This window comes from Mus caroli, unplaced genomic scaffold (genome assembly GCF_978045245.1).
Source record: "Mus caroli unplaced genomic scaffold, Mus_caroli_1 scaffold_11, whole genome shotgun sequence".
NCBI lineage: Eukaryota > Metazoa > Chordata > Mammalia > Rodentia > Muridae > Mus > Mus caroli.
The window spans coordinates 86,022,499-86,039,396 of record NW_028227266.1 but is presented as its reverse complement, the minus strand read 5'-3'; the positions used below and the strand labels follow the sequence as shown (position 1 = coordinate 86,039,396).

At 41.9% G+C, this 16,898-nt stretch overlaps 1 protein-coding gene across 1 annotated transcript in view; it reads left to right on the top strand.

Annotated features, from left to right (window-relative positions):
- Positions 1-16,523, top strand: part of Cep162 (centrosomal protein 162) — a 68,709-nt gene extending 52,186 nt beyond the window's left edge. Inside the window, exons 22-27 of the mRNA XM_085827822.1 lie at positions 1,362-1,574; positions 4,039-4,682; positions 6,851-6,992; positions 8,619-8,717; positions 15,201-15,335; positions 15,997-16,523. Coding sequence (XP_085683948.1) covers positions 1,362-1,574; positions 4,039-4,682; positions 6,851-6,992; positions 8,619-8,717; positions 15,201-15,335; positions 15,997-16,203 — 1,440 coding nt within the window. The 3' untranslated portion in view covers positions 16,204-16,523. The remainder of the gene's footprint in view (positions 1-1,361; positions 1,575-4,038; positions 4,683-6,850; positions 6,993-8,618; positions 8,718-15,200; positions 15,336-15,996) is intronic.
- The last annotated feature ends 375 nt before the right edge of the window (positions 16,524-16,898 follow it).

Genomic DNA, 16,898 nt, shown 5'->3' with positions numbered 1-16,898 from the left:
AGCCCCAGCAATTAAGAAAGGTAGTCTTTTTTTTTTTCTACAAACATGTAAGATAGCCAACATTTACCAGTGTTCACTCTGTGCTGGTACTCTGCAAAAGCTTATCAAGGTCGAAGTAAATTGGACCTCCCTGTACAAATCCTGTGAGTTAATATTGGTGACATCTTTGTTTAACTCATAAAGCAAGACATTTGGATTGAGCAGGTCCTCTACTGGGGAACAGTCTTATCACACATGACCTAAGCACTATGCTATACTGTGTCTCAGATATGTTTTCCTGCATGCTCATGGGCTAGGGAAGCATTTGACCAAAGACCTGGTTTAATATATAGTTTATAGGATGCCATGGCTATGATGCCATTTTAAAGCAGGCACAGAATACCAAGCTGTAGTTTCTGTGTGCTGGGACACAACACTGTCTTACAAAACAGTCTTAAAACCTTAAAATATGTCATTGGTTTTTACATCTTTTATGAAGACTTTAAGAGGTCATTTTTGGGGAGTGAGAGATGGCTCTGTGGTTCAGAGCACTGCTGCTTTTTGCAAAGGACCCAGATTCAATTCCCAGCATCCTATGCTAGTTACAACAGTCTATAACTCTAGCCTCAGAGGATACAGTACATTCTTCTGACCCATGTGGGCCCCTGCATGCATGTGGTACTCAGGAAAACACTCATACATGTACTTCTTTTAAAGGGTACTATTAAGTGTCCTTGGCAGGGTGCTTAGGAAGCTCTGTGTCTGTGACGTGCATTGCTGTCTCTGCGGAGATCTGTACGTTTTCAGCCAATACGTATTAGGAATGCTGTCACACAAAGGGGCCAGTGGGAAGAACAAGTACTCCAGATTAATGGGGGAATCACAGTCTAACCAGGCATGCCCTTAACCATGTGCTATACTGTGTCTCAGATATGCATTATTGCATGTTAATGAGCTAGGGAAATGTTTAAACAAAGACTGCTGGGTTTAATGTATAGTTTATAGGATGCCATGGCCATAATACATTTTAAAGCAGGCATAGGCACTGGCACCTGGAATACCAAGCTGCAGTTACAGGTAGAGTCTGAAGATGTGCTTCAAATGACCAAGCTGATCACTGTGAGCTGAGTAGGTTAGATATTAGAGGGTAATCTTCTAGGGATCTTTCAGGATAGCATTTGAAATGTATATAAAGACAATATCTAATAAAAAAAATAGAAGGTAATCTTTTGAAATGACTGCATCCTGCGCCTTTGATTCAGCATGGAAGTAAGCTGTAAACATCCTTAGCATGACTGGTGTAGCGTTATCTAAGCTTATTAAACTGCTTTACCTTTAAATGTATATGTGTTAGCTTACGTATGTTTAATGCACTTTCCTAGGTTAAAGAAATGGAAGGGATTCTGAAGAGAAGGTATCCCAACTCTCTGCCTGCTTTGATACTGGCTGCCTCGGCAGCTGGTGATCCGGTAGATAGAAATACAGTGGAGTTTATGGAGAGAAGGATAAAAAAGCTAGAAGCTGATCTGGAGGGCAAAGATGAAGAAGCCAAGAAAAGCCTTCGCACCATGGAACAGCAGTTTCAGAAAATGAAGGTATGTGTAAGGTAGCAGAGATGGAGCGAGTATGGGAGCAGGGAGGTCCCAGCCCTCACTTTAGCAAAGTGCTCTGAGAATCCTTGCCAGGGTGATTCCATATAAAAGAATCTAAGTCCATCAGGTGGGTCTTCTTGAGCTCCACCATCAACTCCTTTGTGTTCCAGACGGGCTAGTCAAGCACAAGATACCCCTGTTGGTATTAGACGGGCTAGTCAGGCACGAGATACCCCTGTTGGTATTAGACGGGCCAGTCAAGCACGAGATACCCCTGTTGGTATTAGACGGGCCAGTCAAGCACGAGATACCCCTGTTGGTATTAGAGTCAGAAGAAAACAAGTCAGGAAAAGTAGTTTCATGCTCAGCTGTATGTTCAGAAGCAAAGGAGAGAAGACCCTATTGTAATTAACATATCTCCACTATAGTTTATCTAGTCATGGGTATGGGTAAGGAGATAGAGGGGGGATGGGCTACTAAAGAGCATCTTTGCCTAGGAGATTCTTACTTTCTAGATTTTTCCATTCTTCTGTGGAAGAAAAATGAATCAAAACTGAAATGCCAAAACAGACCAAGGATGAAACAGGACATGGCGTATCAGCTGCTCTTTTCTTCTGCAGCCCACTTGACTAAGGCAGGCGCTGCTGTGAGAGAGCAGCTTCCCCTAGGTGTGTGGGCTTCAGACTTTAAATTCCTTTACTGCTGCTTTGTAAGCCTGGTGCATCCAGCTCTGATTAGTTCCTTCTTGTATTTTGTGTAAGCATTTACCCCAGCTCTATCAAAGTTCCTCTTGCCCCATCTCATATCTCTGTCTATATGCATGTGCCCGTACCCTCCCACACACACATATCTATCTATATACATGTGCACATATCCTCCCGTACACACACACATATCTGTCTATATACATGTGCACATACCCTCACACACACATATCAGTCTATATACATGTGCACATACCCTCACACACACATATATCTATATGCATGTGCACATACCCTCACACGCACATTCTTTAAGTAGTCATTCTGGGGTACATTAAGGGTTTTGTGTGTACTAGACAGGTCCTCTACCACTGAGCCACAGCTACACCATGTACTTCCATGTTTGTTGCTGCCCCTTAAGCAACTTCTGTGTGATTACATTAAGTATCTAGATATTTAATAAATACTTTAATCAATTAACCATATGTACCTAGGTATATACCACACAAACACTCAACTGAATGATTATAATTACTGTTTAAAGTTCACTGAACACATAGGGACTCTAGTGTGAAGTCTATAAATCTACATACACTAACTTTTCTTCCCTTACAGTCCCCTACCCCATTCCTCTCCTGCCCTTCCTCACACTGCCTGCCACTTCCTGCTCTCATTTCTGATTTTTGGTAGACTAAAATTCAATAACCTTTGTGAACCCTCCTGTTCCTAGATAGCCCTGTATCTGCTTAGCCCGTTTTTGACTCATCCATGAAGACAAATGTCAATGCGCTGTCTCCATGCAGCCTTCCCATCTTCTCAGGTCTGCAGGCATCTGCAGCCTCTGCCCTGCCCTGTGTCTTTACTGCCAGTGTCACGGGCATGGCAGCTGTTGGGCTGCTTTCCTCCCCCAGACCGTTATCTGCTTGAAAGCACAGCTAAAGGTCAAGAGAACAAAGCCAGTGCCTAGTATGAAGTTTTAGATTAGCAAATACTCATAATGAGCAAACATTCGTACCTGACTCAAATAGAATAAACTTGATTATTCATATTTCATTTTGCTTAAAAGGGCCAGTATAAAGATTCTAAGCTGTTATACTTCCTGTTTTGAAGATGTATTGTTCTTAGGAGGTAGAAGCAAGAGGATCAATCACAAGTTCAAGGCCAGCATGAGCCTCTCTCAACAACACAAAACAAGTGGAAAACAACTGTTTCTCAAACACCTCAATACCTCCAGCTGCTTTCTAGGTTTATCCTCAGAGTATGATAGCTTGATGGAGGAGGAGCAGCAGCACAGGTTAACATTAACAATTAGTTTAACATTGATAAAGTGTCAATACTATTACTTTAAGAAGGCTCAACTGGTGTTTTCTTTTTAACATAAGGTCTCACATATCTCAAGCTGGCCTTGAGTTCACTGTGTAGCCTCAACAGATAAACTCCCAGTCCTCCTGCCTCTACCTTTCAAGTTCTGGGGTTGCAGACCTGGGCCACAACACCTGTCTCTCAAACTCATTTTAAGATTTAAAACATTTGAGGACTTTATAAGCATACGTTACCTCATATATATGAATCAATTTTAAATGATATAGTTACACCCATCAAAGAATAAAACCTCAGTACATCTGATTTTCAAAGAAAGTTGAACACATAAGAATATGTGAGTGTTTTGACATAGGATTCATAGGAATACAGTGAAACATGGGGCTTCACTAAGTAATGATGTGTTTAACAGGGTTTTAATAGGGTCTGAACTCTTTCCTCAGATTCAGTACGAACAGCGGCTGGAGGAGCAGGAACAGCTGCTTGCCCACAGGCAGAAGGAAGCTCCGCAGAGCCAGCATAACAGCTCATCCAGGCTGAAGGCCCTTGAGACAGAACTTGGGGACATAAAGGAAGCCCATCAGATTACTGTAAGAAAGCTGGAAGCTGAAATAGATGTTCTCAAACATCAAAATGCTGACTTAGTACACAAGAAGAATGACAAAGGAGATCAGGGCCTCCAGTCCATAGAGTTCCAGGTAGAGCAGGCACAGGCCAGGGCAAAACTGGCGAGACTCAATGAAGAACTGGCAGCAAAGGGGAGAGAGATACAAGACCTTACAAAGACCGTGGAGAGGCTCCAGAAGGAGAGAAGGATGATGCTGTCCAGGCAGATCCCCCGGAGCAGAGAGGAGACGGCTGCCAAAAGACTGAAGAAAGACTCAAATAGAGGACATGGGAATGCTTTCCCTGAAACCCTGGATGGCAAACTGTATCACCCACACACCTTTACTGACTCTCATGTTTCCGAGGTCTTACAAGAAAACTACAGATTGAGAAGTGAGCTGGAGGGCTTGATTTTAGAGAGAAGTAAGCTGAAGATGGAATCTGAGGCAGCAGTATGCCAACTTGAAAACTCCATGAAAAGGTAAAGGTTAAATTGTTCATAGATGCATGGGAACCAAAAGGAGCTGGGTTGTTTTTTTAATTATGAGGCATATTTTGTCTATAATAGCTCACCTTGAAACAAATTCAAAACTACATTTTAAGAAACTGCAGTTGATTGCCTGCTAGAATGCTTACCACTTATCTGTGGAAGCCTGAGTTTGGTCTCAGCTCTACAGAAACAGGGTGTGTAGTGCATACATGCATCCTTGCGGTCAAGCACTTCATAGAAGCAGGAGGCTCAGAAGTCCCAAGTCATTCTCAGCTGTGAAGCAAGTTGAGACCAGCTTGGGATACATGAGGCTGGCCTATTTATTCTGTTGTATGTGCAGTAGTATGTGGAGATAGAGGACTTCCTGTGTAGTAATTTTCCTACTGGATGAAACAGCAGATTCTGATGACCTGACACCCTATGCCAGCCCAGTCCGTGTCTCCAGGGCAACCAGCAGGATTCCTGTCTTTTACTCAATGCTCATCCTCCCCACAGCCCTGCTTCCCTGCCTGCTGGCAACTGATTCCAACTGCCAGTCAGTTTTACCTCCTTATTGCTTGAGTTTACTGTCTAGAAGATGCTAGATGCCTATAAATGTTCCCACCTGTACCACCTTCCTTTCTATACTAAACAGTACATCATACTTCCCTACCCCATCATCCTTCATTTCTCTTCCAATCATCTTGCTTTAAAAATTAATAATAATAGTAATAATAACAAATAAAAATATTCCTTAAATGTCCTCATAGTCATCTGGTCACTGTGCCCTTCAGTAACTCCCAACTTCCTTAAATTTCAGTACCAACTTTCTCTGCTTAGTTTCTCAGATTCCATGGCCACTCTCCTATCAGTCTCTGGGCCTAACTTGCCATGTTTCTTTGTTTCTCTTGCTCAGTTGTGTTTGGAATTCTGCTTCCTCCACAAAACATTTCTTGGCAAATCTCAGAAGATTGCTTACCCCCCACCCACAACTCCTACATAAGCATTAACTATCACCAGCCTTGTAGCTCCCAAAGAACAGATGGAAGATGGCATTGCTTTTGCATGCATACAGCTTCCTGGATTCATTCAAGCAGGATGATCATGGAAACAGCAGCCATGATACTTATTGATTGATTGACAGCAGTATTGGTGACTGAGTCACCATGATAGCTACATAATAAGCCCAGTTTCTCCAGTACTGAACTTAATTTAAAGGAATTGGGGGAGACTAGCAGTCTTTCCTAGAAACAATTTGAAATTCAGGTTTGCCATATAAGGTTTTTTATAGGAAAGTTGTCATTAAGTTTTTGCTAATGTTATTAGTCTGTTTCTCCAATATGAGAAGTCTTCCTAGACCTGGGTTGAAATTCTTCTTTACTATAACTAGTTATTATCAGTGTTTTGGTTTTTCCTTTTCCTAGAACATTAACTATACTGCTTCCTTAGAGACATAGCAACTAAGCAACTGGTGCTTGTCTGTCATTCTAGTTCTTAGCCGCAGTGACTTGTCACCTCAACACTTATTTAACTGTCCTGGGATGCATGTACTTTGTCAGTGAGACAAATGAATTATCACAATACAATACGAATTAAGTAAATAATGAGAATTGCCATAAAATGTTTGTATTCTCACAACATGACACTATTCATGTAGTCATTTGCATGCCCAAATATTTGTGAGCTGCCAATAAAAACCACTGAGGATTTTAAGGGTAATTGCTGTGGTTATCCAGGTAAGAACCCAAGTAAGAAATCTGAGTGTTCCTGAAATCTGGGTGTACCTTAAAAGACAAAATGACTAAGTATTTGCTTGAAATTCAGGCAGGTGGATTGGAACATACGAGTTCCTTGGAGAACATAGCTCCAGATGGAGGGGAAAGTGGAAGGCCCAATATTAAACTCCATTTAGGCCTGACTTTATCTTATGCTGGACAGAACTGCATCCTCAGTGTGGCCTCTGGGTGTCACTTTTCCTAAACCCGACTACTCATACAAAACCTAGAAAATGCTTGCCTGTGAGTGATTGGAGAAGCTCGAAGCATCCTGTTGAACACACCTGGTGTGCAGCAAATACTAACTCCCTTCTGCTGCTGCTTCCAGGCCTTGGATAATGTTCTGGCTCCCTGTGTTACATGAGTGAGAGCCACTGCACATGCTGTCTTGTGTTTGTTCCATAGGGTCAAGGACGACGCTGCAGCACACATTGCGTCCCTCAAAGCATCTCATGAGAGGGAAATAGAGAAACTCCTTTGCCAAAATGCAATAGAAAACTCCTCTTCCAAAGTAGCTGAACTGAATCGCAAAATCGCAACTCAAGAGGTAACTGGTCTGTCTAAGACTTTAATGGTGTATTTGTAAGACTGTTGACAGAATATGATTTATTGTAGAAATGTCCTTACTTTGTATTTTTTTCAGGCTGATGATACAAATGGAAAATAATTATTGACTTAATTTTTATACATATAGAAGGGATACTATTACTATCTATTTAACATTTTACCTTAAAATTATGCCCTCTAAATAAGTGTTTATACAGACTGGCCCCTATATTTTTCAGATCTTCCTCTAGTGTGTGGTCAGAGGTGACTGAGGTATGTCTAGCTGACTAGGACCGTATCACTTGGGCTTGCCTGTTGACCTCCCTCCCTCCACCCCAAGTCCCAAAGTTCCAAATGCACTCTTCCTGCTCGTTACCATTCATCATAGAATAAATAATAACTCCAGCCAGTGAGGCACTAGGGATAAAGTACTGAACAGAGACACACAGCTGCAGCCCATAGGAGGCACAGCTTCAACAGCTGAGATAGGGAAAACTGTCAAATCATCAGCATTTCCTGAGAGCGCTGTCCTCCTGCTTGGATGACAAGGACTTGGAATATCTGAAAAGAGCTGCCAGGGGACTGTTTTCTGTACTGTTAGGCTAGAAATAGAACTTCATACAGCAGAGTTTAAAACAGTGTCTAAGAAGGGAGACATAAGCATGGCGAATGGAGCTAAGAGTTCCTTCTGCTCCTCAGCCTTCCTCAAGGCTTCTTTGTTGATAAGACAAGCTTACGGGAGGCTTCAAAAAGTCCATGCCTTCCGGCCATCTCTCCCACCTGTAACCACTTCCTACCTTCCTTCGTACCCAAAGAAACACACACACAAAATAAAACAAAAAACCTTCATCAATTCATTGGGGAAATTTAAATAAGGACAAACCTTTTGGGAAATGCCCCATTACAAGGAGGACCATGTGGAAGCACTGAGGGGATGAAGTGCAAGGGAGTCAGGGCAGTTCTCCTAATGCGCTGAGACATAATTTAAATGCTTTCCTAAAGTATTTTTCAAAGTAGCACTCCAGGTAGCCCTGCAGGTCCTCTCTAGGTGTCAGAAGGCAGCTGGCATTGCACCAAGGTGATTTGCAGAGACAGTCTGGGACAGTGAGAGAGTAACCACATGTATTTTCCTGAGATGATAGGTATAATACTGTAAAACAGTTCCATGGAAGTTGGTACCATCCCCTCATTATAACAGTGAAGGTCGAGTGTCCCAGAGAAGAGAGCTGGGCCTCCCCACAGTCTTGGAATCTTTGATGGAGGTCTGCTCATGGAGTCCAGTTCCTTTATCTAAATTATGAACTTGACATTTTTAGTTCACAGATATTATAACTCTTATCCTGAGTTAATAACCTTTTAGTTAAGAAAAAACTAAAATCCTACTTATTCACAAAGTAGGAAGCTAATCCTGTGCATTTCCAAAGCTTACACCGTACAGAGGTTTACTCCTAAGGCGTTTTTTCAGTCCTGAGTTGGCTTTCTTATATGATCTACATAGTATTCAAGGAGGAGCCTTATTAGCCAAATAATTCTCCAACCCTGCTCAGTTTCCAAGATCAGATGAGGTCAGGCGCATTCGGGGTTGTATGGCTGCTGGAGACTAACTCCACTTGTCCTAATTCCCTAGGTACTTCTAAAACATTTCCAAGGTCAAGTTAATGAGCTGCAGGGTAAACAGGAGTCCCTTGCAGTTTCTCAAGTTCGAGAAGAAATCCTACAGAAACAGGTAAGAAATAGCCAAAATACTGGATTAAATAAATTTTCTTATGGATATCAGTTATGTTCATATTTATGTATAGATTTTTTTCTTCAAAAAATGCACATATTAACATAACCTAGAAGTCTTTGTCACATATATAAAATTCATTAATAACTTAATATAAAGTCTGCTTTCTAAAATGTAATCAGTTTAGAAATGAAAACCCAAACCTGTTTTAATATGGCTTACACAGTAACCCCCATTAGACTTAAATCGGTAAGTCTTGTAGCTTTACTATGCATAGTATAGGGTCCCCAAGCAAAACTGCTAACAAAGCCACCCCCTCAAGATCCAGAGTTCCTTCCCCAAAAGCCAGGGACATCAAAGACCTGTTACTACGTGGCTGCTAAGAATGGTGGTGTTTATGGTGACTTGTTTCAAGTTACTGTGGAAAGTAGGCAGACTCCAGACAGACCTACAAATGCAGTCACAGCTGTCCCTGGGTGCGACTTCAGCAGCACCAACCTAGCAACAAAGACTGAGAAGCTAAAGGCCCCAGTGTAGGCCCAAACCCAACAAACAGAATGCTGTTTGTCAATGTATCCCTATTCCCTCTCATGAACTGCCTGACACAAGCTAACATGTCCCTCTATCTGACAGAAACCAGTATTCTCACTAGTCCCAAAAGCCAAGCTATCAGAACAAGAGAATAAAAAGGAGAAATGTATCCGTTTGTAAAACTTGTTAATTCCCCAGTCCTTTTTTTTTTTTTTTTTTTTTTTTTTTTGGCTTTTCGAGACAGGGTTTCTCTGTGTAGTCGTGGCTGTCCTGGAACTGGAACTCACTCTGTAGCCCAGGCTGGCCTCGAACTCAGAAATCCGCCTGCCTCTGCCTCCCGAGTGCTGGGATTAAAGGCGTGCGCCACCACGCCTGGCCCTCCCCAGTCCTTTACCCTGACTTGAGTAGCAAGGCTTATAAGACCTAGGGTGACCTCTGCCTTGTGAGTCTCCTCCAGCAGAGGGCAATAATAAAAAAATAATAATAATAAACTAAACTGTGGCTCAAGAACCACAAGAGCCTCAAGATCCACAGCCACAAGCCACATGTAACAAATATCAAAGAAGTGTGTTTTACATTTTGTTTTCCTTCTGACAATCAGAATTTATAAAGGAAGGGACAATGAAAGACTGTCTCCCCTGTCATCTGAGAATCCACCCATGTGGCTCATGCCTGTAAGCTTAGCACTCTGTAGACTGAGGCCATCCCAGGCTACATAGAGAGGGAGGCCTTTTTCAAAAATCAAGAGAGAGAAAGGGATAGATGGAGGGGGGGATGGATGGAAAGGGTGGATGGATGGATGGATGGATGGATGGATGGATGGATGGATGGATGGATAGGTAGATAGGGAAAATTGGTTTTAATAAGAATTTGTATGTTATACTGGCTGCTGCCGGCTTCCCTAGGATCCCAACCACAGGTTCCAGGAAGAGTTAGGTTTCCCAGGAAGCCTTGTCTGAGTCTCTAGAAACTGTCAAGGAAAATAATGTCCATGAGTTCTGTGAGTGCTTAGCTGGGACATGCTCCTCTAACAAACAACAGATTAATTAGATTCAAGAAAAGCAAACAAGTTGATTGGCACTCACAGTGCTGAGCAAGCAGGAGAAACCAGTAGAAAGTGCTTACGCAGTGGCTTAGAGCACTGCCTTCAGCAGGTAAACCTGTGTGGACACAGCAGGACACAGCAAAGCCACTGGATTTCAGAGGTGGGGCACAGTAGGAAGGAAGAAATGGAAGAAAACTTTCAGAGTGAGGTTTGATTTCAGACTCATCTGCTGTCTTCTTCGCTGAGCTGATAGGAGCAAGCTGTTGCCAATAAAAGGTGCTACCTTAAACAGAAGAGAGCTTTTCTGTTTGCTATGTAGTGGTTATCGTGATTATCATCCACTGAGAAACCTGTCAAAGAGGCACATGTTAGGATTTGGCTTCCTGCAGCACTGACCGTCATCATGCTGTGTCATCAGGTGCGATATTATTAGGCATAGGCTTCTCTGGAAAACCACCACTGCTCACTGGTTGAAGAACCCTTTGATTCTAGGAAATTTAAAAATGTGTAAGTGTGTGTGTGCGTGTGTGTGTGTGCATGCTTACATTTCATTCCTCAAGAAGCACACAGAATCTTGTTAGCCATTATCTTTAAGCTTATAAGACCTCACCAAATCGAAGTAAAGTTTTAAGAACATAATGGCAGGAAATATTTGCTTATGTTTGCAGGGCCAGAAAAGCAAGGTCAGTTTTGACCAACTTTCCTTCCTGTTAGTCTATCTTGTTAATTTATTGGCACAGTGATGATCAAGGCAGTTCTTAGTTTAAGAGTAGCCAAGATACTTGAAAATAGAAGATATTATTTTACTGTTTTCTGTTGTTATAAAACCATCCTGAGGATTGATAATTTATCAAAAAGCATTGTTAGTACAAACATACAAGAACATCATGCCAGTAGCTCATGGAGCCTTTAGACTACATGTCCTGTGGTAGAAGATAGAAGGGCAGGAGAGGGCCAAACATACTTTTTTAATAGCCTATTTCCAAAATAACCCACCCACTCCTTTGCTAACAACTTCTGCCCACTCATGAACTAGGGAGGACACACCGAAAGCTAAACAGCTGCAGTGTGTGTTAGAGCCTTGTCCCTCCAGGACTCCATCAGCCACTGTCTGCTGACAGAGATGTGGTATGCTCTGAGGGTGGATGCCTGCTGCTGCTTATGGAGATCATTTCCCCGAGCTGCTGTAGCGTTGCTAATATCTGAAGCATTCCATCTCAATTTGAAGGGGAAATGAACTGTTCCATCTCTAAACTCCAGGAATTATCTAAGCTGAACTATTGCCATGATAAACTAGGCAGTGACAGAGCTCAGCTTCCCTGCTCCTCTCAGGAGTCACAGTTCTGTGAGCTGTTGCCCAGCATCTGAAAGCAGTGCATTCATGTAGTTTACTTTGTATTCCAGGTGCTCAGGGAAAAATTAAATCCCTGTCATTTTTCATAGCCACAAATGAAGGTACACTGTACATCCTTAAACAGTAGTCAATTCTATTAGATCTTTTGCTAGTTTATATTTGTAAAAATACCAGGACCATCAGAAAGCTGTGACTTAGTAGATTTCAAAATATAGTTGAAGCAAATACCCTCAGTGTCCTTGGGAACTTACCTCCCCCACTTAGGGTGCTAATGCCAGGGGTCTGAAGGGGCTTTCTATAGACAGCATGTGCGTCCCAAGCTCTGGACCGGGCCACATTCCCATCCGTGTTCCATTTATTAGGACTGTGACTACCACCACAAGGGCCAACCCCACCAGCACTTTTTCCCTGGGACCTGAGAACATCGCCAACCATGTTGTGCAGCTCAGGACCATGAACAGCACAGACGCAAGCCCTCACAGAACTTACAGCTACTTTCCTGAATCTGCAGTCTAGACAGTGGAGGTGCTCATGGGCGGTGCTGACACAGTCACTGCTGAGGAAACCACAGAGATTGCACTGTAAGACCATCTACAGCAGAACCCAAGTCATCTACCCCATATCACATCGGAGGAAAAGAAGAGACTTTCCTATAAAAGCTACTCCCCAAAATTGAGGAAGACAACCACATTGGGTTCAGTGGCACCAATACCAGAACCTAAGAGACATGAAATAGTATACCTCTAAAGAAACATGATTTTCCAGAATTCCCATTTGAAAGACACTTATAATTATAAATATTTTTATTTATAATTCAAAACTAAATGAACTAAAAATAATTCAAACTAATGACTGTAAGGAAATTCATGCAAGAGAATATAGGAAAGTAGAACGAAAATGAGAACAATTCCAAATATGAATGAAAATTTTACCGAAGAAATAAGAGACTGTAAATGAAAGAGGAGGTAGTCTATGGAACCAGTGGAAAACCATTTCGTGAACCAAGGTTTGCATGGTGGGAGCTGCAGAAGGAAAAGACGCAAGCATTAAAAGTCTGTTTGATTAAAATATTTAGCTGTTTCCCAAATCTTCTAAGAGATCAAAGGACCCTGCCCCCCAACTGGATTCAGCAACAGCAAATGCCTTCACTAGGGCATATTACAATCAATCTGTTAAAAGTAAAGATGAAAAATTCTAAAATTCTGAATTTTCCAAGACAAATTACCAGGACTTAAAAGAAATCCCAGTAGATAGAAATATTTGTGGTGAACGCTTAAAAAAATGTTAAAGTGATTTAAAAGAGTTCAGTAAAGTTGTAGGATATAAAAATAAGCCTGCAGGCTCTAGAGAGATGACCCAGCAGTTAAGAACACTGGCTGTTCTTCTAGACCTCAGTTCAAATCCCAGCAACCACATGGTGGCTCACAGCAATCCATAACTCTACCTCCAGTGACACAGTCTGGGTGAAGTACCCTCACCCTGAAGTAGAGTAACTATTAATTATTGATACAGCTGAGACTTTGGTTAACATTATTTTATGGCTACTGAGCATAGGTTAAATATTCAGTAGATGCTAATATTAGATGCTAGTAATTAGAAGCTATAAAAATCACCTATATCCCCACTGTTGTTACCCCCTTTTCTATTCCCACAGGGGTACAGACTGGAGGTGCAGTTATTTGTGAACAAATGTGATTTTTAAATTTAAAAGCCTGTCTTTACCTAAGAGTATATTAGACAGATGTTGCTGTTGGTACAGCTCCATTGGCTATTTCTCACTCCATTAAACAGACTGACAATAATAATAGAAACAAGTATGTATTGTTCAGTCTGAAGGAACTGTGCTAAGAACATGGATTAGTTTACTTGATGCTAATCATACCCAAGGTGTGAGCACTGTTTTTTCCCATTATAAAGATGAAATTTATGCCAATAAAATGAAATAATTTTACCATTGTTAGTAGCCAGCATACAGAAAGAAATGCTAGCACGGAACCCATCAGTAGTAGAAAAATCGAGGTTCTAGAAATTCTGAGGACAAAGGAAAGTCTCGTGTGAACCTTAATTTTGTGGCTCAGACAGTAAGCAGGTATAAATGTAATAAGCTGAGGCTGCTGTCTGGAAGGTCTAGCACTAATATGCAGTGGATTGTCAGCCGTGTTCTTTAAGATTCCAGTCAGTGGCATCCGCTGAAAGAATTCTGACACCCACCTCTGAGCAGTTCTCCCACCCTGCAGATTCTTGTCTTCGTTAGAATTCTCATTGACTTTTGGCTTCCAAAGACCAGGCATGGGCTACAGGTATATTGTATTGCATAAGATGATGATGACTTAGGATGAAAACTCATTTTCCAACCATAAAAAGTTGGTGAGAAACTAGTGATGTAGCTCAGAGGTAAACATTGGGATACATGAAGCTCCCATAGACTCCCAAAAATAAGTTTACAAAATTGGAATATTTGACCATCCATTCTATATATAACTCCATCAGCTTTATGTTCAGTCATCATGCGTGCATGTTTTTCCTAAATAATTTTTAGTAGTCATTGTATAGTGTATAACCATGTATGTGCCCAGCATGAGCCCCTCCCTGTGCTTCCTCAGACCATCGTGGTTCGGGACCACCTGTTTCTATGGTAACTGTGACATCATCAGGACACTTAGGTTGCCTCTGATTTAATATGCATTTGTGCTCACTCTTTTTCTTACTAATTTAGGGAAGATGGAGGGAGTGGTATTGTTATTATTAGATAATAGGTATTTTGTGTAAAACATGATTGAATGTGTCAATCTATCTATCTTTGTTTTCTTATTATTCCCTTTGCTATAGCAATGAGTGAAACCAGATTTCTGATAGAACTTCCTACTATATGTTAGGAAAAATGCAGTTAATTGCTTCCCCATAAAATCTCTCAAACTCCCTCCATTTTATTCCTAGTACTAAAAACAATAGCTTCATTTTCTTTATGGTGAGAAAATACAGGTGCTGCAATGACTAACCCCATGAAGGCAAGGACTGTGCATTCGTCTGTCTGCATCCAGGGGTCCTGAGGAAGCAGTCAACTAACATACACACACATGCACATGTATGCACCACCACCACCCCTGCCATTCTCTTCTGGCAAGCAGATCTCTATCTGTGGAGCAAATTACCAACATTATAAAGTGATATAGGGGTCATCAGAAAATTAGAAATAAAATTACCAAGTTCTTTCTGTGCATTGAACACTGCAGAGCTGCCTGACTGCACTGTATGTTAACCACAAAGCAGTGACTAACACATTAAAGCTGAAGATAGCACCCAGCTCACTTGAACCCCATAACAGTAATGAGAGAAAAGTAGACCCCATCTGGAACCAATTAGAATGGAAGGTAAGCACAGCTAGAATTACCCTTTACTTCTTGGATATGAGAATGGAAGCTATTAATTTCTAGATAAATCTAAGGTGCCACTTGAAAAATATAATACAAATATTCTTGATTTTCAAGATTATCTATTTGAAAATAATTGTTTCCTTGTGATTGTGGCTTTTTAATTCCTACTTTAATTTTAGATTACAAAACTCTTGGAAGAATTGAAAGAAGCCAAAGAAAACCACACACCAGAGATGAAGCATTTCATGGGCTTAGAAAGGAAGATCAAGCAGATGGAGATGAGGCATAGGCAGAGAGAGCAGGAGCTCCAACAGGTAAAGCAGGGGTGTGTGTGTGACTTACTGCAGCGCCTTGCGGGTAAAGCAGGGGTGCATGTGTGACTTACTGCAGCGCCTTGCGGGTAAAGCAGGGGTGCGTGCACTACTGCAGCACCTTGCCTAGCTGTGGCTTTTCCATCCACCAAAAGTTTCCTCCGGTGTTCCCATTGTCTTTTTTTTTAATGTATTTTATATATATGTATGTTTTGTCTTCATATATGTCTGCACTCTGGAAGAAACATGAGCTCCCACGGGACTACAGTTGTTATAAATGGCTGTGAGCTGCCATGTGCTGAGACTGGACCTCTGAAAGAACAGCCAGTGCTCTAACCACTGAGCTACCTCTCCAGCACCCACCCCTTCATTATCTTCTTAAGGCCCAACTTATTTCCTCACTCCAAATTCAGCCACACCAAGGGTTAGAGCTACATCGTGCTTTTGAGAGATGGTGAGACATTCAACCCATAACAGATAGTGAGAGATTTACATAAACCGTTGGAGACAAAAAAATTACATTAAGCTTCATGGTTGGTCTGAGTCTTTCCCAAGAGGCCCTGAGGATCCTAGGTAGTATTTAATGTCCTGGTCTTTAACACTATTAAATGTTCCTCATTTCTACTGTGACTTGGAACATTAATTTGAATTTTCATATTTTCAGATAATACAGCAGACACGCCAAGTAGTAGAAACAGAGCAAAACAAGGAAGTTGAGAAATGGAAAAGACTTGCACAGTTAAAGAATCGGGAGCTGGACAAGTTCCGCACAGAGCTGGACTCCATACTGGACGTTCTGAGGGAGCTGCACCGACAAGGGGTGGTGGTCCCCGTGGCTCTCGCAGGCGAAGAGAACACAGCAGAGTTTTAGTCGGAACTTGGATCTGAGTGACCACATTGTAAGACAGATAAAAACCTGCTGCTGTTGGGACAGGCACCACACGGCCATGCGTGACCACCACCAGAGTAACATATCAGAATAAACTGCCATGAGCCAACAGGAGAGAACATGCATGTGGATTTATCTTACTGAAAACCATTTAACATTTGAGATGAGTTATGAGCAGGCTCCGTGATGTCAGAAGACTGCGACTAGCAAGGTTACTGTGAAAGGGCTCGCTCCCAGGCTACAGTGGAAGAGGAGCGCGCACACCCTCAACCACACTGTAGATTAAATTATTTTGCATTTTCTGTCAGACTGGAAATCAGCTCTTTCTCATGAAGCAGATGGATGGGTGAGAGCCTCGTGCTGAGGACAGTCTCCACCACAGTCTCCGACCTGCACAGACACCAAGAGGGGTTCACGCAGCTGCAGCTTCCTTTTTACTTGCAGCTTTTTTTACTTAGGGCAAGGGCTATATTTTTACAGTAACGGCAACTGACCTCATCTCGCTCCACACCACCTCATCCAATCAGAATCACACACGCTCCAGGCACGAGCTCAGATCCATCACAGATAGGCTGACAGATCCGGATCAAGAGGAATAATCTAACTTGGCAGGCAGCTTACGCATGCAGTTTCACTGTGAATGTTTGGGCAAGGCAGTAAAACATGTGGGTTTCACG